The sequence below is a fragment of the Heloderma suspectum genome, chromosome 1 (genome assembly GCF_057233095.1).
Source record: "Heloderma suspectum isolate Gila_16-S chromosome 1, 16-S_ref, whole genome shotgun sequence".
NCBI classification, from domain to species: domain Eukaryota; kingdom Metazoa; phylum Chordata; class Lepidosauria; order Squamata; family Helodermatidae; genus Heloderma; species Heloderma suspectum.
This window is the reverse complement of record NC_139458.1, coordinates 83,554,491-83,575,040: the sequence shown is the minus strand read 5'-3', so window position 1 is coordinate 83,575,040 and position 20,550 is coordinate 83,554,491. Positions and strand designations below refer to the sequence as shown.

The 20,550-nt window shown below is 44.5% G+C and overlaps 1 protein-coding gene across 1 annotated transcript in view; it reads left to right on the top strand.

Moving 5' to 3' along the window:
- Window positions 1-2,742: 2,742 nt before the first annotated feature.
- MAPK8IP1 (mitogen-activated protein kinase 8 interacting protein 1) overlaps window positions 2,743-20,550 on the top strand; it is a 79,675-nt gene continuing 61,867 nt past the window's right edge. The window contains exon 1 of the mRNA XM_084850427.1: window positions 2,743-3,290. Coding sequence (XP_084706553.1) covers window positions 3,205-3,290 — 86 coding nt within the window. The 5' untranslated portion in view covers window positions 2,743-3,204. The remainder of the gene's footprint in view (window positions 3,291-20,550) is intronic.

Here is a 20,550-nt window from a genome sequence, read left to right as displayed (position 1 = left end):
TAGAAACCTGCTTAAAAGGCTGAGTGTTGTAATGTGGGTTTTCTGGCACAAATCATAGCAGATAGGGTTTTAGCTAACTGTTTGATTCCATGGAATATTTTTTAAAAAAACTTTTCTGATATCACAGCTTTAGGAGGGATTTTAAAAACGGTTGTCTTTGAACTTAAAGGAATCCTGTGTGGTAGTATTAGACATGAAATTGGTTTAATAACCCCTGGATTGAATTAACCCATAAATATCTTGTACTCAGTTCCCCACCTGTAAGCAGGACCAGCCCTACCATTAGACAGAGCCACCTCAGGCAGCTGATTTTGGGTGTCATGTAAGGGTAGCAGATTGTTATTTAATGTATTGTTGTATTTTTACTGCTGGGGCAGGCAGGGAGAGAGATGACTTGTGGGATTTTCTGTTTCAGGTGCCAAAATAACTTACCTGGCCTTGGTTACTATACTCCTTGACTGATAGGGTGGGGGCACGGTGTCATTTGCTACTGTACTTCAGGCAGCAACATCCCTTTGGCTGACCCTGGCACTATTTACAGCCTACCTGCCAGATATAGTTGGGAACTCTAGATCCTATGAGGGCTTCTTTGTCCTGAAAGTGTAGATACTGTAGTCTTAGATATGGTAGGAAATAAGTCCCATTGGACTTAAGGCATACATACTTTGGACTAAGCACGTATAGAATTGGCTACAAGGTGTTCAGTAGGTGCAAAACCAGAGAATCTTTAAATGCATTTCTGGAAGCATCCTTTGTTTTTAATGTGTAATCACCCTGCCTAGTTCACAGGATTTTACAGTGGGTCCAGACAATATCATCCACTTGTGATGAGAAAACATGAGATGATTACATCTTTATTTTTTCTAACAGCAGAAATCTGTTAAGAAAGGAAAGATGGAATAGCTGTACAATGCCTTCTGATAATTAGCACCAGGATCCCTCTGTCTGGAAACACCCTAATAAATACCTCGTCTTCAGCTTTTGGAAGCTGGAATCCACTTTGAGGAATGAAGTGGATTAACTGTCTAAAAAGAGAAGAAATGAGGAAACATCAGTATCAAATATATCTTTAAGAAGAGAACCTACACTTGCTTGTTTTCTTCTGCTATTTGGCTCTTAAAATTGCAGAAGAACCCATTATAACTAAATTATTGGCAAACTTGCAAAGCAAGTCTGAGGACACAGCACAATAAGCTCTGTAAAATGCTTCACAAATCATATACATTGTTACCTTGATTATTATGGCCATTTTTATTTACAGCTACAAGTCCTCAAGCAGGAACCTGGCTTTTACCGTGCCTTCAGTACTGTTACCCATTCTGGGCTCTTGAAATGGGGTGGAAGGCCCGAACATTAAATAATTCACCTCTCTTATCACTTAGACAAGTGGCACCTTTCTCAAGTCTGTATACCGGCTACCCATCCCTTTTTGCACTTAGCATGAAATCCTTGCCCTTACCTTTATAGCTCCATGACCTTGCTTTGCCCTACAATTCTGCTCCCATTTGTTATATCCCTGTCCATAATCTTTCTTCTTCCAACTTTACCACCCTCAGACACCCAAAAGTTTCCCACCCATTTTCTTTTGCTGCCTCTTACTTCCTATGAGAACCCCTACATCAGCCTTCCCCAACCCAGCATCCTCCAGATGAGGGAGGAGAAGACAAGGCAAATTCAAATTGCCACTAGGCCATGAAGCTTCCTGGTGACCTTAGGCCAGTCTCTCTCTCAGCCTAAACTACCTCACAGGTAAAAAAAGGGTGGGAGGACTCTATGCATGCTGCTGCTTTGAGGTCTTTAGAGGAAAAGTGGAATATAGATGTAAAGGAAATCAACCCTGAGTGCTCATTGCAAGGACAGATACCGAAGCTGAAGCTTAAATATTTTGGCCACCTAATGCGAAGAGAAAACTCCCTGGAAAAGACCCTGATGCTGGGAACGATTGAAGGCAAAAGGAGAAGGGGACAGCGGAGGATGAGACGGCTAGATAGCATCACCGATGCAATGAATATGGACTTGAGCACACTGCGGGAGAGAGTGGAGGACAGGAAGGCCTGGCGTGCTATGGTCCACGGAGTCACGAAGAGTCGGACACAACGACTGAACAACAACAAAATATAAATAAAACCCACCTTTTCAGTGAAGCCTTTGATTTAATCATGTAGTCTACCTGCTAAACAGCAACGAGACCTAAATAGCAGGGCATTTGCTCACACTGATTTTTCTGGCCTTCCCCACTACTTTTCTTTGTCGTCTTCTTGCAGTCAGAACTTAGACTGTAAACTCCGAGGGAGCAGAGAACCGCCCTCTCTCTGGTTTTAGTCAATAGAGACTGGTGACTTCTGGGTTTCAGTCAGAACCAGCCAGAACTCTAAATGAGCTATCTAAGGTGTTGAACCTTATCCCTAAAAGAGGTTCAGAAGTTGGAGAGCTTCTTTGGAGTTCTGACTGAAACCCATTGTGGATTCACAGCCACCAGCCTCCACTGGTTTTGGTTTGTCAGTAAAATGGGATGTACGCTTATGGCACTGTAATATCAGTGCACTGATAATAACCCTCAACAGGGCGACCCCACTTTCAGGAGGGTTCCTTCCCCGCCATGCTCCGCTCGTGCTCTAGGAGGCTTTCCAAGGCTTTGCCGCCGCCGCCGCCGCCTCTCCTGCGTCGCTCCCACCTGCTCCCACCCTTGGCGGGCTCCTCCTCCTCCTCCTCTCCCCGCCTCCCCCCGCCCGCTCCATGCACACCCCACCCCGGCGGCCCTCCGAGGCTCGCCTTTGCGCCGCTCCTTCCCGCGCAGGCCACCGGCTGGCTAGCTGCTGGGGGCGGCCCGCATCACCTGCTGGGCTCCCCCCGGCACGAGAAAGCAGGGGCAGGCTGCTATAGCCAGCCTGGGGGTGGGGGCGACACCTGCCCGCCTTGCAGCTGCTGCCACCCCCTGAGGGACGGGCTCCTGCTTTGGGGAAACGGCAGCGCCTCTTCCCGCTCACCCCTTCCCTTCTCCCCCGCCCTCCGCTTGCTCCCTTCTTTCCTCAGACCCCCTTTCCCCACCGCCCCTGCCAGTCCCCCGCGCTCGCTCCGGTAAATAAGCGCTGCCTGGCTGCCCGCGGAACCCTCCCTTCGCCTTGCCTGCCTGCCAGCAGCAGCAGCAGCAGCAGCAGCAGCCTCCCTCTCCCTCCCTCCCTCCCGCCTGCATGGAGAGGGAGAATGGCGGAGAGAGAGAAAGGAGCCACGTCCCCGACCGGATCCTCCCCGTTCTTGGGATTACACCTCGCCTCGCCCCCCAATTTCAGGTACCGGAGCTTCCTCTGTCTCAGCCCCCCAGGGGTGGGGAGGGATGCTTTAGCCGCAGGAGGGGTGGGGGCGAGCAGCCGCCGCCTTCACTCTGCCACCCCTTGCCCACCCCTCCTTTTCGTAGCCCCCTCCCAAAACATTCCTTCCCCTTTCATTCTGTGTCGGTGGCTGTCTAGAGAACAAGGTTCCCACCATCACCAATTTTATAGTAGCCTGCTGTTTATTGAAAGGATTCAGGTAAATGTTGCCTATTCCCTCCCCCATCCCCAAGCCATAAGATAAAAGGGGGCATTACAGAGAAGGGGAAGTCACCCCCCATCTACTCCACTTAATGCACATCCCCAAGGATGCAGGAGATTGGGGGTGTGGGTAACGGGGGGGCAGAGGGGGGAGCAGCCGCCCAGCTAGAGCATTCCCTTTATTTCTCTGCCCTCGAGCTTCTGGTATCACAAGAGCATCAACCAGCAGGTGGGTGCCAATAGCGCATCTCCCCTCTTCGTTCTGGAACAGGTGGGGTACTTGACCATGGCCAAGTCATGACTCTTTGGGGAGATAAAGGGAACCAAGCTGCCTTTAGAACAACAGCAATTCATGCAGAGTGGAGGAGGAGGAGGACGTGTTTCTCCTGCTAGAGGAGAAAGAGAAACAGGGAAGCTTCACATTTCCCTGAATATGATTGATACCTAAACTGCACGCATCCCTATCTCTGTAAACCACTGACCGCACCATCTTCTCCCGACACTGTCTCCATCCGACAGTATTACACAGATGCTCCCAACAACATACACTCAACCCTACCTATATCTGGGCTTCTCCTCTGGGTTCCTGACCTTCCTTTTGCACACACTTCCCTTACGCTATTCCCCATAAAGCATTTCCACTCCCTAATGATCAACCTTTCCTTCCCACAGACAAATCTTCTACCTTCTCCTCAGAAAAATATTTTGTTAAATATGGACATCTATAGAACTGCCCTTTTTCATAGTCTCCTTCCGAATAAAACTGGAAACCAAACCAGAAGGTTTGGAGCAGATTTATAGCTGGTTGATGGAGTATTTGAGACCATTTTGGATCTGAAAAACATACTGCTTATGAGATGTAAGCAACAGTAGTAGCAGAAACACAGGCCTTAAACCACCTGTGTAAGATTACATCAGTGAATTATGAATGATGCTTCCTTGAGATCTATAAACCTGCTCTTTAAGTATACATTGCATCTGGGTAATAGGTCGGCACCTCGGCCACCTCCATGTTTGTTCATGTAACTGCTTGTGTCTGGGGGTTTTTCCTTGGGTTTTTTAAAAAACAGAATCTGTGAGGCTGGATGTTGTTGTCTTTATGAGCATATGAGCAGCTGGCTTTTAATTATTAGATATGTTTCCTGATTGGTATGCTTTGCAGAGTGATATGCTTTCTGAGCTGGAAGGGAAGCTAAGATGTGTAACAGATTCTTCACGTTGCAAGGTTTTAGAGTGCCTTTAACTTGAACTACAGTTGGGCAATGGTTTTCTCAGAACCAACCAACATTCCACAAAAGTGTGCAAGCTTTTAAGTTCTCCAGAATTCTTCATCAGACCTAGCCTGATGAAGAGCTCTGGAGAACTCAAAAGCTTGCACATTTTTGTGGGATGTTGGTTGGTCCTAAGAAAGGTATCTCCCAACTGTGGATCTTGGAACTGTTTTATCTCATGGACCAGCATGGCTATCATTGTTTTGTTTAACTTGAACTAATTGCAAAAAAATGTTTTGACTTTTCAGGGGGCTAAGGAAAGGGAGGGACAGGTTCTCTGGTGGTAGATAATGGCTTTGACATTCAAAGTGAGATTCTCTGTTACTGTCTTGTGTCAAACTATTGGTGGTTCTGTGTATCTTTTGATTTGAATGTTAGTAGTAGAAAGGACCAGAAAATGATTAAGGGCACAGCATGGCTGGCTGGGGAATGCTGGGAGTTGTATGACTTTTTTCTATCCAAATATGCAAAGGATTACACCCTAAGTTGTCCTTAGGACAGGCTTCCCCATATATAAACCTGCCCCATTCTCAACTTATCCAGAACATGGCTTGTCACAAACAGCAGTGAGTAAACAAGGCGACTTCAAATAAAACCATGCCTTTGTTAGTGATGATGCTAGTGGATGACATATGTAACAGTAGAGGGCTTTATTATTTCCCGTTGATCACTTTGAGCTTTCAGAAGCCTAATGTTTCAGGATACCCTTTACAAGTGGCCAGAAAACTTTGTCTTGTGGCCTTTCCAGATGACAAAAAGAATGCTTTTTCATGCTAGTCCAGATCTAGTATTAGTAGAGCAGAGGTCCAGAGCCCCTTTCAGCTCAAGGGTCAAATTCCATTCTGGCGAAGCTCTCGGGGGCCACATTCCAGTGGTGAATGGGGCCAATGGCAAAAGAGGCAGGGCCACAAGTACGAGCATATTTTAGCTTAAAGCTCTTATTGCTGGAAACGAAGATTTAGGAGAGACATTTCACTCTTTTAGAATGGGGGAAAACTGCACAAAAGCCAGGAAACCACCCAACTATTGGTGGTTGCGGGAAAGGAGGTGGGGCCAGGAGAAGGGGGCATGACTTTTTGGGGACCCCTGGAAGGCCAAATGTGGCCTCTGGTCCTGCAGTCCTGCACCCCTGCAGTAGAGCAAGATCCAGTCCCCATGCAAGAGCCTTGCTGCTGGAGGGTGTCCATGCTGTGCCGTGTCAGTGTGTTTCTCACTTTAAAAGGAGGGGGGAGCACAGAGGTTTGGAGAGGACAAGAACACAGCCCAGAACAAATTTTTGAGAAACTGAGGTGGGGAGAGAAAGTTTACCAAATGGCACATCATTGCTACCAGTGGTGTAATGGTACATTTTGAAGTGCAGGCACTCATCATAACAATCCCCATAGCCACACCCCCAAGGACAGTCCAAAAGTGCAGGCAGTTGTGTTGATCCATATCAATAAACCAGTTCTAGCAGTTTTCATTTATACCAGGAGCAGGTCTTTTGCTAATGGGTCTTAATTGCCCATTCAAGGCCAGGCCACCCCAAAATACTTTGCATTACAACAGGGATAGCTCATAACAATATATTATTGCTGGGAAAATGCATTTCTGTCACAGCTACTGTGAGGATTACAACTGAGCTGAAGGGAGCAGGGAAGCCTGGGGTTGGGGAGAGGCAAATGACATTATCATCACCCCTGCTAATGAAAAAGTCGTTTACAAGCCCTGCCTTCACTACACCACTGACTGTTACAGTGGTGGGGGCAGCCTTCCCCCTGGATGACCCTCCCTTCATGAGAGCACCTCTGCTAGAAGAGGCCAATGGCTCCTCTATTCCAGTTTCATGTCTCCAGCAGTGACCAGCCAGATGTTTCTGGGTATCCACAAGCAGGGCATGTAGACAACAGCTTTCCTTCGGTGTGTGCCCTCTGGCATCTGTTATTTTATTACTATTTTTTATTGGTCATGTTTATAGCACACCTTTCCTCTGAGAGAGCATACATGGCTCTCCCTACTCCATCTCCAGTTTTGTTCTCAGAACAACCTATGAAGTAATGTAGACTAAAAGAGAGTGACTGGCCCATGGTCATCTAGTGAGCTTCATGGCTGAGTAGAGATTTGAACACAGGACTCCCCATTCATAGTCTGATACTCCAACCAAGGGGTGGGCAACTTCAGAGGGTCTGGAAGCCAATCTCCACCTCTCTGGAAGCCACCAGGGCCACACATCCCTTTGTTGTTTATTTGATCAGTCGCTTCCGACTCTTTGTGACTTCATGGACCAGCCCACACCAGAGCTTCCTGTTGGCCGTCGCCACCCCCAGCTCCCCCAAGGTCGAGTCCGTCACCTCCAGAATATCATCCATCCATCTTGCATTAAAATGAGGGGCATACTTTCCACATGTCTTGTTTTAAAGGGAAAATACAGCTTTTTTCTCACCTCTGTGTGCTTCCCAAATTCAGCAGCAATTTAGTAGTGTGGCAGCAGCAATTTGAGGATGGTGGGGGCTTAAAAAAGGAGAAGCCACATGCAGCTGAGGAGTCTGTGTTGCCCACTGCTGCTCCAGTAACTACACCACAGTATTCAAAGGAATACTGCTACTGAAGATGGAAGCTCCATGTAGTTACCAGGGCTAACAGCAATTGATACACCTATCTGCCATAAAATGGACTAATACCCTATTAAAGCCAAGCCACATCTTGTGGCTGCAAATTGCATAAGTTAATTACACATTGTTTGATGAAATATTCTTCTTTTGCCTTTATTGAAACTACAGCTTATCTGGTTAACCTACCTCACAGGGCTGCTGTAAGGATAAAATGGAGGAGGAGGACCATGTAAGCTGCATGGGTTATTTGCAAGAGGAAAAAAAGGCGGGATATAAATATAATAATTGTCATCGTCATCATTAGGAGGTTACTAGGTCAGGGAAGGCTGTTTTAGACTTGCCTCATAGGTGAAAGTGTTTTAGACTCGATAATTTTCTTGCCCTTTTCTGCACTTGTTCCAACTCTATGAGACCCTTTTTGAGATGGGGCCTGCACAATATTCCAAATGTAGCTGCTGTACTGATCATATAAAAACATTATGATCCTGGCTATATATATATATTATATATTATATTATGATCTTGGTCATATATTATATTATTAATGATAATATAATATTATGATCTTGGATATATATATCCAATAAATATCTATATATATATATATCAATAAATCAGCATGCAAACATAAATTGCATCTTCAGCATTATGCATACCACACACACATACATGCAAGTGCACACACACGCGCGTGTGCGTATGTTTGCTGAAGATGGAACTGATGTTTTAATTGAGGCGTCCATCATGCATCTCGTTCCTGGTTTGTCACAGCCTGTTCAAACCTCATTAGTGTATGACTGATTTTTGCCCCAATGTGCATCATTTTACACTTACTTACATTGTATCTTATTTGCCAGCTTGCTGCCCATTCGGCCAGTTTGGGGAGTTTCCTTTGGAACAGTTTGCAGTCTGCTTTGATTTCAGCATCCTGAATAATTTTGTATTTTCTGCAAATGTGGCTTCCTTAGTGCTCACCTTGGACTCCAGATCACTTATACATAAATGAAATTACACTAATTCTGATATAGCGCCTTGCAGGGGACCCTACTTCTTATTTTCCTCCATTTTAAATGGCTACACAAGAACTTCTGTGTTCTGGTACAGTATAAAGACCAATTTAAAAATCATGCACGATCCCATCAGAGTTAAGCATTTTAAAGTTTCATTGATTTCAGTGGGGCAGTTAAGCATGTGCTTTAAATCTCCCAATTTAAATCAATGGGACTTCACAAACTGTTTTACTTTGGAATGTTTCCAACACTTTTAAGATGTAATGTTTGTTGTTGTTTATTCGGTCAGTCACTTCTGACTCTTCGTGACTTCATGGACCAGCCCATGCCAGAGCTTCCTGTCGGCCGTCGCCACCCCCAGCTCCCCCAAGGTTGAGTCCATCACCTCCAGAGTATCATCCATCCATCTTGCCCTTGGTCGGCCCCTCTTCCTTTTGCCTTCCACTTTCCCTAGCATCAGCAACTTCTCCAGGGTGTCCTGTCTTCTCATTATGTGGCCAAAGTACTTCAGTTTTGCCTTTAATATCATTCCCTCAAGTGAGCAGTCTGGCTTTATTTCCTGGAGTATGGACTGGTTTGATCTTCTTGCAGTCCAAGTCACTCTCAGAATTTTCCTCCAGCACCACAGTTCAAAAGCATCTATCTTCCTTCGCTCAGCCTTCCGTATGGTCCAGCTCTCGCAGCCATAGGTTACTACAGGGAATTGCTTTAACTATGCAGACCTTTGTTGTCAGTGTGATGTCTCTGCTCTTAACTATTTTATCAAGATTTGTCATTGCTCTCCTCCCAAGAAGTAAACGTCTTATGATTTCCTGGCTGCAGTCAGTGTCTGCAGTAATCTTTGCGCCTAGAAATACAAAGTCTGTCACTGCCTCCACGTTTTCTCCCTCTATTTGCTGGTTGCCATCATCTTGGTTTTTTTGAGGTTTAACTGCAACCCAGCTTTTGCACTTTCTTCTTTCATCTTCGTCATAAGGTTCCTCAGCTCCTCCTCGCTTTCAGCCATCAAAGTGGTATCATCTGCATATCTGAGATTGTTAATGTTTCTTCCAGAGATTTTAGCTCCAGCCTTGGCTTCATCAAGCCCAGCATGTTGCATGATGTGTTCTGCGTACAGGTTGAATAGGTAGGGTGAGAGTATACAACCCTGCCGTACTCCTTTCCCAATCTTAAACCAGTCTGTTGTTCCGTGATCTGTTCTTACCGTTGCTACTTAGTCGTTATACAGATTCCTCAGGAGGCAGACAAGAGGACTTGGTATCCCCATATCACCAAGAACTTGCCACAGTTTGTTATGATCCACACAGTCAAAGGCTTTAGAATAGTCAATAAAACAGAAATAGATGTTTTTCTGAAACTCCCTGGCTTTCTCCATTATCCAGCTGATATTGGCAATTTAGTCTCTAGTTCCTCTGCCTTTTCTAAACCCAGCTTGTACATCTGGCAATTCTCGTTCCATGAATTGCTGGAGTCTACCTTGCAAGATCTTGAGCATTACCTTACTGGCATGTGAAATAAGTGCCACTGTTCGACAGTTTGAACATTCTTTGGTGCTTCCCTTTTTTGGTATGGGGATATAAGTTGATTTTTTCTGATCTGTTGGCCATTCTTGCGTTTTCGAAATTTGCTGGCATATGGCATGCATCACCTTGACAGCATCATCTTTCAAGATTTTAAACAGTTCAGCTGGGATACCGTTGTCTCCTGCTGCCTTGTTATTAGCAATGCTTCTTAAGGCCCATTCAGCCTCACTCTTCAGGATGTCTGGCTCTAGCTCACTGACCATCAGATCTATCCCCAATATTATTATCCTTCCTATACAGATCTTCCGTATATTCTTGCCACCTTTTCTTGCTCTCTGCTGCAGTCAGAATAAGGGTGGGGAGTGTGTAGCTCAGCACAGCACTGTGGAGTGCTTCTGTTCCTTGTTCCAGTCAGTTAGCCATGCCCTCCTCCATGATACTGCATTCCATTCCCCCATCCCACAACAGTTAGGCAGCATTCTTTGGCCACTGAGAATGTTCAGTCCTCATTTGGCTCTTTATGGGATTCACACCCTTAGGGGTTTTTCTAAAGATGTTGCATACTTTTGCAAATATCAGAGCTCCCTGAGTCTGCTGATATCTTCCTCTTGTGCAAGGGTGGTTACATAAAAGTGGCACTCATGCCTTAACACTGGAAACAGAGGGAGCAAATGAGATTTGCAATTAAATGTTGCAGTGTGAAGTGCTTCTGTTCAGGGTGCCAACCATCCAGTCATGCTCTCTTCCAAGATCCATTCCAACCCCCTCCCCTACCTCAAAAAAGAAACTCAGCATTCCATGTTCATTGAAAATGCTCAGTACTCATTGGGCTGTTTTGGGTTTATTATTGTTTGCTCCCTTAGGGCAACGTTTTTTGTACTTCTGCAAACCTTGGTTTCCCCCAAGCATGCTGATGCCTCCTGCTTGTGCATGGGTGGTGCCAATTTGGCCACATAAGGACTGGCACTCACCCCTGAACTTTGCTAATAGAGGGAATGATGATAAAGCTGCTTCTGCACCTGGAGGCATTGATTTGTCCTCTGTAGGACAAATTATTTACAAAATTGATTGACAAATTTGTCCTCTGTAAATTTGTCTAATTCTATTTTAAAGCCATTTAAGCTAGTGGCTATTCCCATATGTTGTGGCAGTGAATTCCTTAAGTATGTGTCGTATGAAGAAGTACTTTCTTTTGTTTGTACTGACTCTACTGCCAATTAATTTCACTGGGTGTTCCCAAGATATAGTACTATATGATAAGGACAGGAAAAATCTCTCCCAATACTGTGCATAATTTTATAAACCGCTATCGTATTCCTGCTCAGTCACATTTTTTCCTAGGTTAGATTGAGATAGGGAGTTGCATTTTCCTGGTATCAAAATATTGATTTTGATGGCCTTGTAGGCCCCTTCCAACCCTACTATACTATTCTATGATTCTATTGCAGTCTGTGTGCTTAAATAGAAGAACTCCCTTTAGGGAAAGGCACTTGAATGTCCTGCAACAACTGTTGGCCATTCATTGTTGGCCAACATCATGTCACAGGGAGTTCCAGAAATCAGTGATGAATGTTGATATTATTTATTTTTAAATTGCTGCTTAATAATTTAATCAGATATCTTCTAATTCTAGCAAGAAGTCTCTTTAATGCTGTTGCATGCTTCCTTATGTTCTCTGTATTTTGATGGGCCTGTTGGACCTTGTCACCACCCTGCATGAACTGAAAAGTGTGCCATAGAATAGATAGAGTTTGGCCCCTTCTAAGGTTGTTCTCACACCTGAGGCTTAAATTGGCATTGTTTTAAATCTGCTCTTAATTTGACTGTAAAGCCTGCATTGGCTGGGATGAACACTCCAAACTCTTCCAGATTCTCTCCCACAGAATCAACAGCATTCTTGCTTCTTGGTGTCATGTATAAAGATACTAGCTCTCTGATTTTGTAACATTTCTCTTTACTCTGTGACTGGTTAGATGCCTTAAGGTCTTTTGAGATGGTGGTGATGGTTCAAGAACCAATTCCCAATGGATTACCTTTTCTCTTGGTCTTCCACTTAATCTTTGAAGGACTGTTCCCTATTTACAAGATCAATATTGGGAGCCAACCCTAATATGCTATCCATGGGTCTCACCAGTTATCTTCATCTTCATTATTACCCTCTATTGCAGGCCTGCACAACTTGTGACTCATTGAGCCAAACTCAACACACCATCCAAGTATAGGTGCCCATTGTGGTCTCAATAGACCTCCTGTTTGTGCTGCCTGGGACTCCAAAAAGGGGGTTGTGTTTTGTTTGGAGGATCACACGGTGAGCAGACCTGCTCTACTACTATCTTTGATGCCTTTGGAAAAGATTGGTGCAATACTGACTATCTACCATGGGCACCAACATGCCTACTGACACCTCTCTTGGCATCAGCCAAGATTCCTTCCCTTCCTGATTTTTAATTTATTTCTTAAGATTTTAAAATTATTTTTAAATTGGGAGGCTGGCATGCTGTAAAGTGAAGTTCTGCCCTCCATGCCATCTTTATTTGGGTTCAGAAGAGTGTTTTGTGTTTTGGAGTTCAGACCTCACCTCTGCATTGTACTGAGGTTCATGGGCAAGTCGCTTTTCTTTTAGTCTCAACAGTTTGCCTTCTGGGAAATGAGTCTTTGTGACTAGCCATCCCCACTGTGGTAACTATTTTATGAATAGGAAGCCCACTATGGCAGCCATTTCTTGAGACTACCCACAAGACACACTCAAAATTCCAAATATGCCCCCTAGCCCAGAAAAGTTGGAGACCCCTGTACTAGAGTGTAATTTTAAAGATAGGCTCCATAATGGAGTTTGCATCTCAGCAATTCTGTATTTCTTTCCTTCAAAGTGTTTAGGGTAAAAATATATCAATGTCTTCTAAAATCTCTTCAAGGTTTTTGATTTTGTGATAAGCATTGATACTGGGTTAAATCCAACATCATGCTAGTGGATGTCCGATAGCACGGTGGGACTTTCTCCCTCCCTTCATACCTGCAGCCCTCCGTGCCACCTGAAAATCTGCTCTGGGGGATTTCCCAGCCCTCTGGAGCAGATTTTGAGAGCGGGGAGGGGGGCTGTGTCTGGGGGGATTGCCCCCTCCCAATTGTGCTGACATAACTGCTTCCATCAGCAGAAGGACACAACTGGATTACTCTATAGCCTCCTCTTTTGTGGAGATGGATCTTTCTCTCCTCTAGCTCTAAAACTGCCTTCTTGATTTGTTGGAAGTGATTTGTTTGTGGCTGAATAACCCAGCCTCACCCCTGCCCTGCAGACAAAGCCATTAAAACTATCCCTGGAAATGCAAACTATGGAGAAGTAGCCCAGTCACAGAATTAAATACTGTAAGACAAGTAGCAGGGCTCAGCTGACTCCCATGATAGTCTTGGTCTGGCTCCAAATTGCTGTCATAGATACCGCATTTGTCTCCTGGGCTCCTTGTTAATGTAAACAGCAGCATCCAGGAAGAATTAATATCATTCTAGGTCTCCAAAGGTGGACCTCCATTCAGGCCTAACAATGCAAGTATAATAGGGTTTTTGGGCTGGAAATTAACATACTTCCATTGACTGAAGGATTAGAGACATAGCATTTCCTGGGAAGAATTCAAGAACCTCTGGGATCTAGGTCAAACTGTTTCAGCAGTTGGATATCAGTCCTATTAGTTGGAATATGTCAGTTCTTGGATCTATGAGGTTTAGGAAGAAATCTGAGGGCTGTGAGAAGCCTTTCAAAGACTTGGTTCAGAAATCTTGGTTTTTCGTTTCTTTTTCTGAAACAAAAGCAATGGAATTTCTTGGGGCACTCTGAAGACTAATACATTTATTGTGGCGGAAGCTTGGTCAGATTTGGACAATTTATTGGCCAGAACAAACATCTGTTGAAGTGGGTTCTTGTCTACAAATACTTGTTCCACTAATTAGTTAATCTTTAGAGTGCCATAAGACTTCTAGTTTTTGCTGCAACAGACCTCCTTAATTTTTAGATTTTGAGGGGTGCAGATCTGAAATATCTGAAAATGGCGTCACTGAAAGATGTATGCTTTCAGGTGCCGCAGGAATAACTCTTCTCAAGGGCTCAAGCCCATTACCAACAGACTTCCTATATACCCAGCTGTGCTTCAGCAACTATGAGAAAAGGGGGCTGCCTCTTTCCTGGGCTTCCACTGTTCTAGGTTTGAAGATGAGTAGAAATCCTTGTCAGTGCTTTGTATAATGACCCAGTTTCTGTTCACTCTGTGTGTGTTTAAGGTGAATCCCAAGCAACTGTGCTTTAATATTAACTGCCACCTAAATGGAGGTGACAGATGTGCAGCGTGGCAAGCCCTATCTGACTTGGAATTGAAGAATAAAAAATTATTAGGCTACGGTATGGATTCTTCTGCTTTTCTTGTGGGTAGAATTCCCTTCATTGCTTTCCATCTGAATTCCATGAACAGACCTAGAGGTACAACTTTTGCCTAGAAAGTTTCATGAGCCTCTTGATGAGAGGCCCAGTGTGTTTTACTCTGCATCATGTGCTCCAGTCCCTGAGCTGAGGTGGCTATAGAACATACCTTGGAAAGGATTTAAATTCAGATATCCAGAGTGTTTGTGCATACATGCTTATCACTTGACAATTGCAGCATCAAGTGCTGATTTACATGTGTGAATGAACCACCCCAAATCTAAGATCACAGAACTTTTAGATCAACTGGTCTTGCCCCAATCACTGCATTTTTCAATGGATGCAGTTTACCTGTGAGTCACTGAGTGATGAAGTCATTGAGTAATGAGATACTGAGTGATGAACATGCTTCTACAGCCTCTTTTCTGCCATACTATTAACTCAGGAAAATACATTGAAGGAGCATCTTCTTAATTTAATGGGGAATGCATGAATGACTTTTTAAAAGGATTAATGAAATAGGAAGGAGGAATAGTTCAAGGAAAAAGTAGTACAACAATAAATGGCCTTAAGCAGTCCCAACAGATTCAGTTTGCCGATCAGAAAAAAAAAATTTCTAACTGTTTGGAGTATCAAATTATGGAATACTTGCTGTACAACATGTGTGAAATTCAAAGCAAAGCAGGTGAAATTCAGTCTAAGACTGTAGGTGTAGGGTGCAACACAGATCCTGCAGGTTAGAAGAGCATTGGACTACAACCACAGTGAAGCCAGACAGGGCCTTTTGTTTAACAGAGGGATTGGCAAAATCCAATCCCCTCTAATGTGCATCCTCTTTCCCTCCCAACCTTCCTGTAAAAACTTGGTGGCAATTTTAGTGGAATTAGATGGAAAGAAATGGAGGGGGGGATTATCCTTAATGCCTTATTCTAAAGGGCTGTGGTAAACCCTGGGCACTCAGCATGGCTTCTGACAGCACAGTCCTATGCTTGCTTACTTGGAGTGTAAGACCCACTGTGTTCAAGGGGCTTACTTCTAGGTAAGTGTGCATAGGAGACAACCTGAGCCTCTCATCTTTGGAAGCAACTCTCCTTGCTACAACCATACATAACTCAGGGCAAATTGAGAAGCAGCCTCTGATGCAAAGGCTCTTTGGATTGTAACCCACATCCTTCACCCCCCATTCTGCACCATCAGAGATGGTGATTGCTTGACATGGCATATCAGGCTGGATTTTTTGGTGCTAAAGTTCTACATTTTCTCCCTGAAGTGATGTTAACTCAGTGGATGAGTTCTGCTTGCCCAATGAAGGCCTGATTGCCATGTTTGGGTTCAGTAAAGAAGTACTTAACTGACACGGGAAATGGTAAACCCCACACAACAGGTAGCCTGACTCACTTGCTTGAGATGCCTACTTTTAATTATATTTCTTTGTTCTACCAGCATCTCTGGCTTGGTGCACATTCCACTCTGCTTCTTCCGCACTCCCAACTACCTTGCCCCCAGCCCAACTGTCACAGATGCTGTGAAATTAAGTATTGCGACTTGACTGTTTCTGCAAATTGAATAAATTGGTAAAATACTATAACTCAGTCTGCCCTCCAGATCTGGTCTCCTTTGGTGCAAGATTCAAATGCTTGCAGTGCTGAGCATACACCCAGATGTGTGTCTATGTGTGTCTGTGAGGCAGTGAACTTGAATATACGCTCTGCCATTCAAGTCTCTGTTAAACTACTGGTTTCGCCAATTGGAGACTTGGTTTTTTGCAGTACTGGATAAATTCAACTCTGTCACCTTTGTACTGAAGTTGGGCCTGTCTCCAACAAGGTGCTTGAGTGGGAGTTATTGGCAAATGCAGATCCACCGGAAACAAGCCTGCAAAATAATGAGTTGATTTCTCCAACCCATGGAACCCCATGAATTTGCAGGAAGGGGCTTTGCTGTCTGCTTGTTGCTAACACAACATGCTACAGAAAGGGGTCTGAGCACTCCTGGAGAGTTTTAATAGCTTTTTCTAAGCCAGTGTAAATCCCCATAGGAACTCAAGAGTGAAGGAGACCTGGAAAGGGAGGGGTGGTTCAGCCAGTAAACAGCACCATGGACAGAGATTTGGTTTAGGAAATGCTGTGGCAGAATGGCAGCGAGAATTAGCATGCTAATCCGCTTGTGGTAGAATTAATTTTAGACAAAGACTGTTTTTGAAGTCTGTCAGTGATCCCAAATGAACACCAAACTCTGGACTTTAATCACCACCAACCATCACGGACAGATGCAGATAGGGAGGAAGCCTCTTCAATGTAATAAATAGCTGCATGTATATAACACAGTCTTGGTGAGGATAGAACTGGCAATCTCTGCAAATGCTTTGTCACGATCAATAGTGAGAAGAAAATATGGTACAGGAATACAGAGCTAAACTGAGGAAGCACAGGAGAGAAGGGCAGGCTGTGATAAGTGCTCCCATGTGAAATCAATGGGTTTTTATGAGAGTGCTTGGGTAATACTGGTACAGTGGCAGGAGAAGGGGCATGGGGCTATATCCCAAGCAAGAGGATTCTCCCTGCATGTGGTTGATCAGAACCACATAATGGAGTTCAATTATGTGCTCCAGCCATAGGCCATTGCAAGTCCATCAATGTGGAACCATCTTCATGCAATCTCTACTGGTGTTTGTTTCTGTCCCCCTCTAATGTAGGTATTCCCCAAGGGCCAGTATACATTCCTGTATAATGGTGGTATCAAGTTATTGGCCAGAATGCATACTTAGCAAGAGGGAGAAGCCATTATTGTTTTATCCAATGCTCAGTAAATTCACATTTCACATAAAGGCAGAAGAAGAGGTGCTTAATGGTATGGTCCCTGGCCCCAGACAGTTAGGCTTGGGGACTCCATGTTGCCAAATGTAATCCAGTTTCAGAAGCAGTGGCAAGGCACTCCAGTTGTATTTATTTATTTATTACATTTCTAATCCACCCAATAACTAATGTTCTCTGGGCAGATTACAAACAGTTAAAAAAATGAAAATACCATAGAATTTTCCATAGAACAGTTAAAATATAAATAAAATATGGTTATAGATCTGCGAGGGTTTCTGACTCCCAATAATTGAGCAACAGTGAGCAAATGTAGGGTTTGTTTGTTTCTAAAAATTATAGGATAACTGACCTTTTTTAATTGCTTATCTCTCAGCCTCAGTGTTTCTTGCATGTCAAAGCGGAGTATTAATTGTTCTTTGTGCAGCTCTGCTGGCCCATTTTAGAGGGTTATGTTAAAATTTCTGATCTCTAGCAACATTGATGTAGATTTTCTCTTGTCTATGCAAGTTAACCCAGTGTGTGGCCCATGGCATGCAAGAGGCAATTGGCTCTGCTCCATGCTACCACTTGCATCTGGCTGTACTGCTGTAGCTACTGTTTTGTACCTGGGTGCACCTTGGTGTTCTAGCAAATTTTATTAGTAAACCAAACTAGATCACACAAACCTGTAATCTCCTCACCCCTGCCTTGGGAACATAGGAAGCTGCCTTATACTGAATCAGACCTTTGATCTATCTAAGCCAGTATTATTGACTCTAACTGGCAGCAGCTCTCCAGGGTTTCAGGCAGGAGTTTTTCCTGCCCTACCTGGAGATGCCAGGGATTGAACTTGGGACCTTCTGCATGCAAAGCAGGTGCTCTACCACTGAGCCATGGCTCTTTCCCTTACCAAATCAGAGTAACAGTCCATCTATTCCAGTGTTCTGGCTCCTCTCCTGGGAAGTTCACAACCCCTGGGAAGTTCATGATCTGGGCATGATGGAGGTAGCTACCCCATTCTGCCTCATTCAAGAGTTTGGCAACCTGAGCTTTGTCTGCTGTCAGAGAGATATTAAACTACATGGTTCCATGGGTCTAATCCAGTCTGGCAGCTCTGATGGGAAAAACAAGACTGAGAATGAAAGATGGGCAGGAAATAGAAAAGATGATGTAGCAAAAACTAAGAGCAATTGGCAAGACACAAGGAAGCAGTACAGAAGAGCATGCATCAGACTCCGTTAAAAAAATAAGATGGCAAGAAGGGGAGAGGTACAGTGGCAAAAAAAAAAAAACCCAGAGGGGGTAAAAATGTTGAGTAAATCCCTTTTTTCATTATTCAGAGCTTGAGTAATTAAAATGGTGTTGTTGCCAACAAACAAAATGCTGTCAAAGGCAGTGCCCATTAAAACTGAATCTCTCATCTTCCTCCCTTGTATAATTATTAGGGTTGTGTTTTGCAGTATGCTCCATGCTTCTACCAGTTGATAGGTTTTTACCCACCTATTCTATCATTTGGAGGAGCATTGTTATACCCCAGTTACTATTCTGCTTGTGTTGAGATAGTATTATCTCAGAGTACCCAGGCTAATTCCAGTGGGTTCTCACTGCCTCTGGGGGCTTTATTGTGGTGGTGCGTTAAAGCCTAATGTTCCCTGCAGTCTGATCCTCAAAGTGCTGCACTGCCAAAAGTTTCATTGAAGTGAATGAGGCATGTACCTTTATAACATTTCGAAGAGCAGACTGCCTTCTGGGCCAGCTCTTTAATGGGGTGGCTCCAGCTGGCTCCTGTGGTCCAGCCAGAATCCTTTAATGAACATACAGCTGTTTCCGTTGATCTAACTCCTCTCTGCAAACATTCTTAAAAGCTTTAAATCCACCTGGCTTTTGGAATTGTCCCAGGTAGGTATCTTTGGGTCACTTGTTTAGTCTGCGTGTGCCTGAGAGCTGCTTCAGATGTGAAGTGATGCTGAGGAAACAGTAGGTTCAAGTTCTCTGACCCTGCTCTACCTCTCATATCTCCATGTTATCCAAAGTAGATGTTGTGCATCTCTCCATTTCCCAATCAAGGGAGATGCATAAACTTCCAGTGTGGAGTCAGCTTGTTTATTCCTCCCACCCTCCTGCTAGGTTATAGAGATGGGAAAATCCTTTCAGATGATATAGAGCAGGGGTGGGCAATTTGTGACCCCCCATATGTTTGGGCCTACATCTCCTCTCATCATTGGCTATGCTGGCTAGGCTTGATGGGACTTGTAGACCAAAACATAAGGAGGCACACTCCTGATATAGAGGAACAGGGAGTGTAAGCTCCATACACTTCTCTATGAAACACCCCCCTTCTGTCACATCAGAATGTGCCTTCATGATGCCTTTATACCAATATGGCTATACTGTTTCACTGCCCTTGAGGGTTATGGTGAATAAACACTCTAATAAAGACTGGGAATCACTTAAGATTGTGATAAAAGACACTTCACATGAGGAGACTGCCACATGGAGGCCATTTGAAATTGAATCTGCATGGCAGCTGCTCTACAGAGCCAGCCATCTGGATACCGTAGCCCACCACATGAATTGACTGCCACTTAGATGCAGTGTCGAGTAGCCTCTGTGATGGCCATTTTGTGTGAACAGGGGCTTAATTATCTCGAGGGGGCAGCCATATACACTAATGCTGCTCTCCTATTTCTGCAGTCTCTCCAGGCCTGTTGGGGGAGGATGAAAGTGAGGTCAAACTGAAAATGGAAAGAGAATGAACTATTTTCTAGCATCTGAGATAAGCCATTAATGAACACAATAGGCCTGTTACCTCTATTGACTGTTCCACTGAGGTCCTGTGAATGACCTCACAGACAATCAACAAGGAGATGTAGCTGAAACATCCTGGAGTTCCTTACTTGGGTAGAAAGAGGCTGTCAGATCAGGTATAAACAAGTCCTATGCCTTATGCTGCCATTTTAAATTTCTTATGCAATGATACTCCTTTGGTGGCTAGATCATCCAAGGGTACTTGGCGACGTGGACATATGCAGCCCAGTTGGGACAGAGGCATTGCAAGGTCAAGGAAGGAATGGCTTGGCTGAGCGTAGTGCCACTGATGTGCTCGATTTCCCTTTTCCCCTTGACTGCAGCTGATGGAGAAGGGAGCAGCCAGGAGCTGCTACTGGTCGAGAATCTGCCTGGCTGAGGAAAGCAGTGGACCAGGCAGAGTGCAGGGCTTGGCACCATCTCAGCCCAGAGGGTTATTTTTCCCCCCACCCAGACAGCTGATTCCATTTATTTTTAATGAGCCCTTAGATTGCGCAGTGAGAAGCAGAGAGCAGCACAAACAGCAGTTTCTTCTGAGCTGGGACAGGCAGAGGAGACGGCACATACACAGCTCTGCCTCACTCTCCTTTTGGGGGGAGGTCTCCCTTGAACTG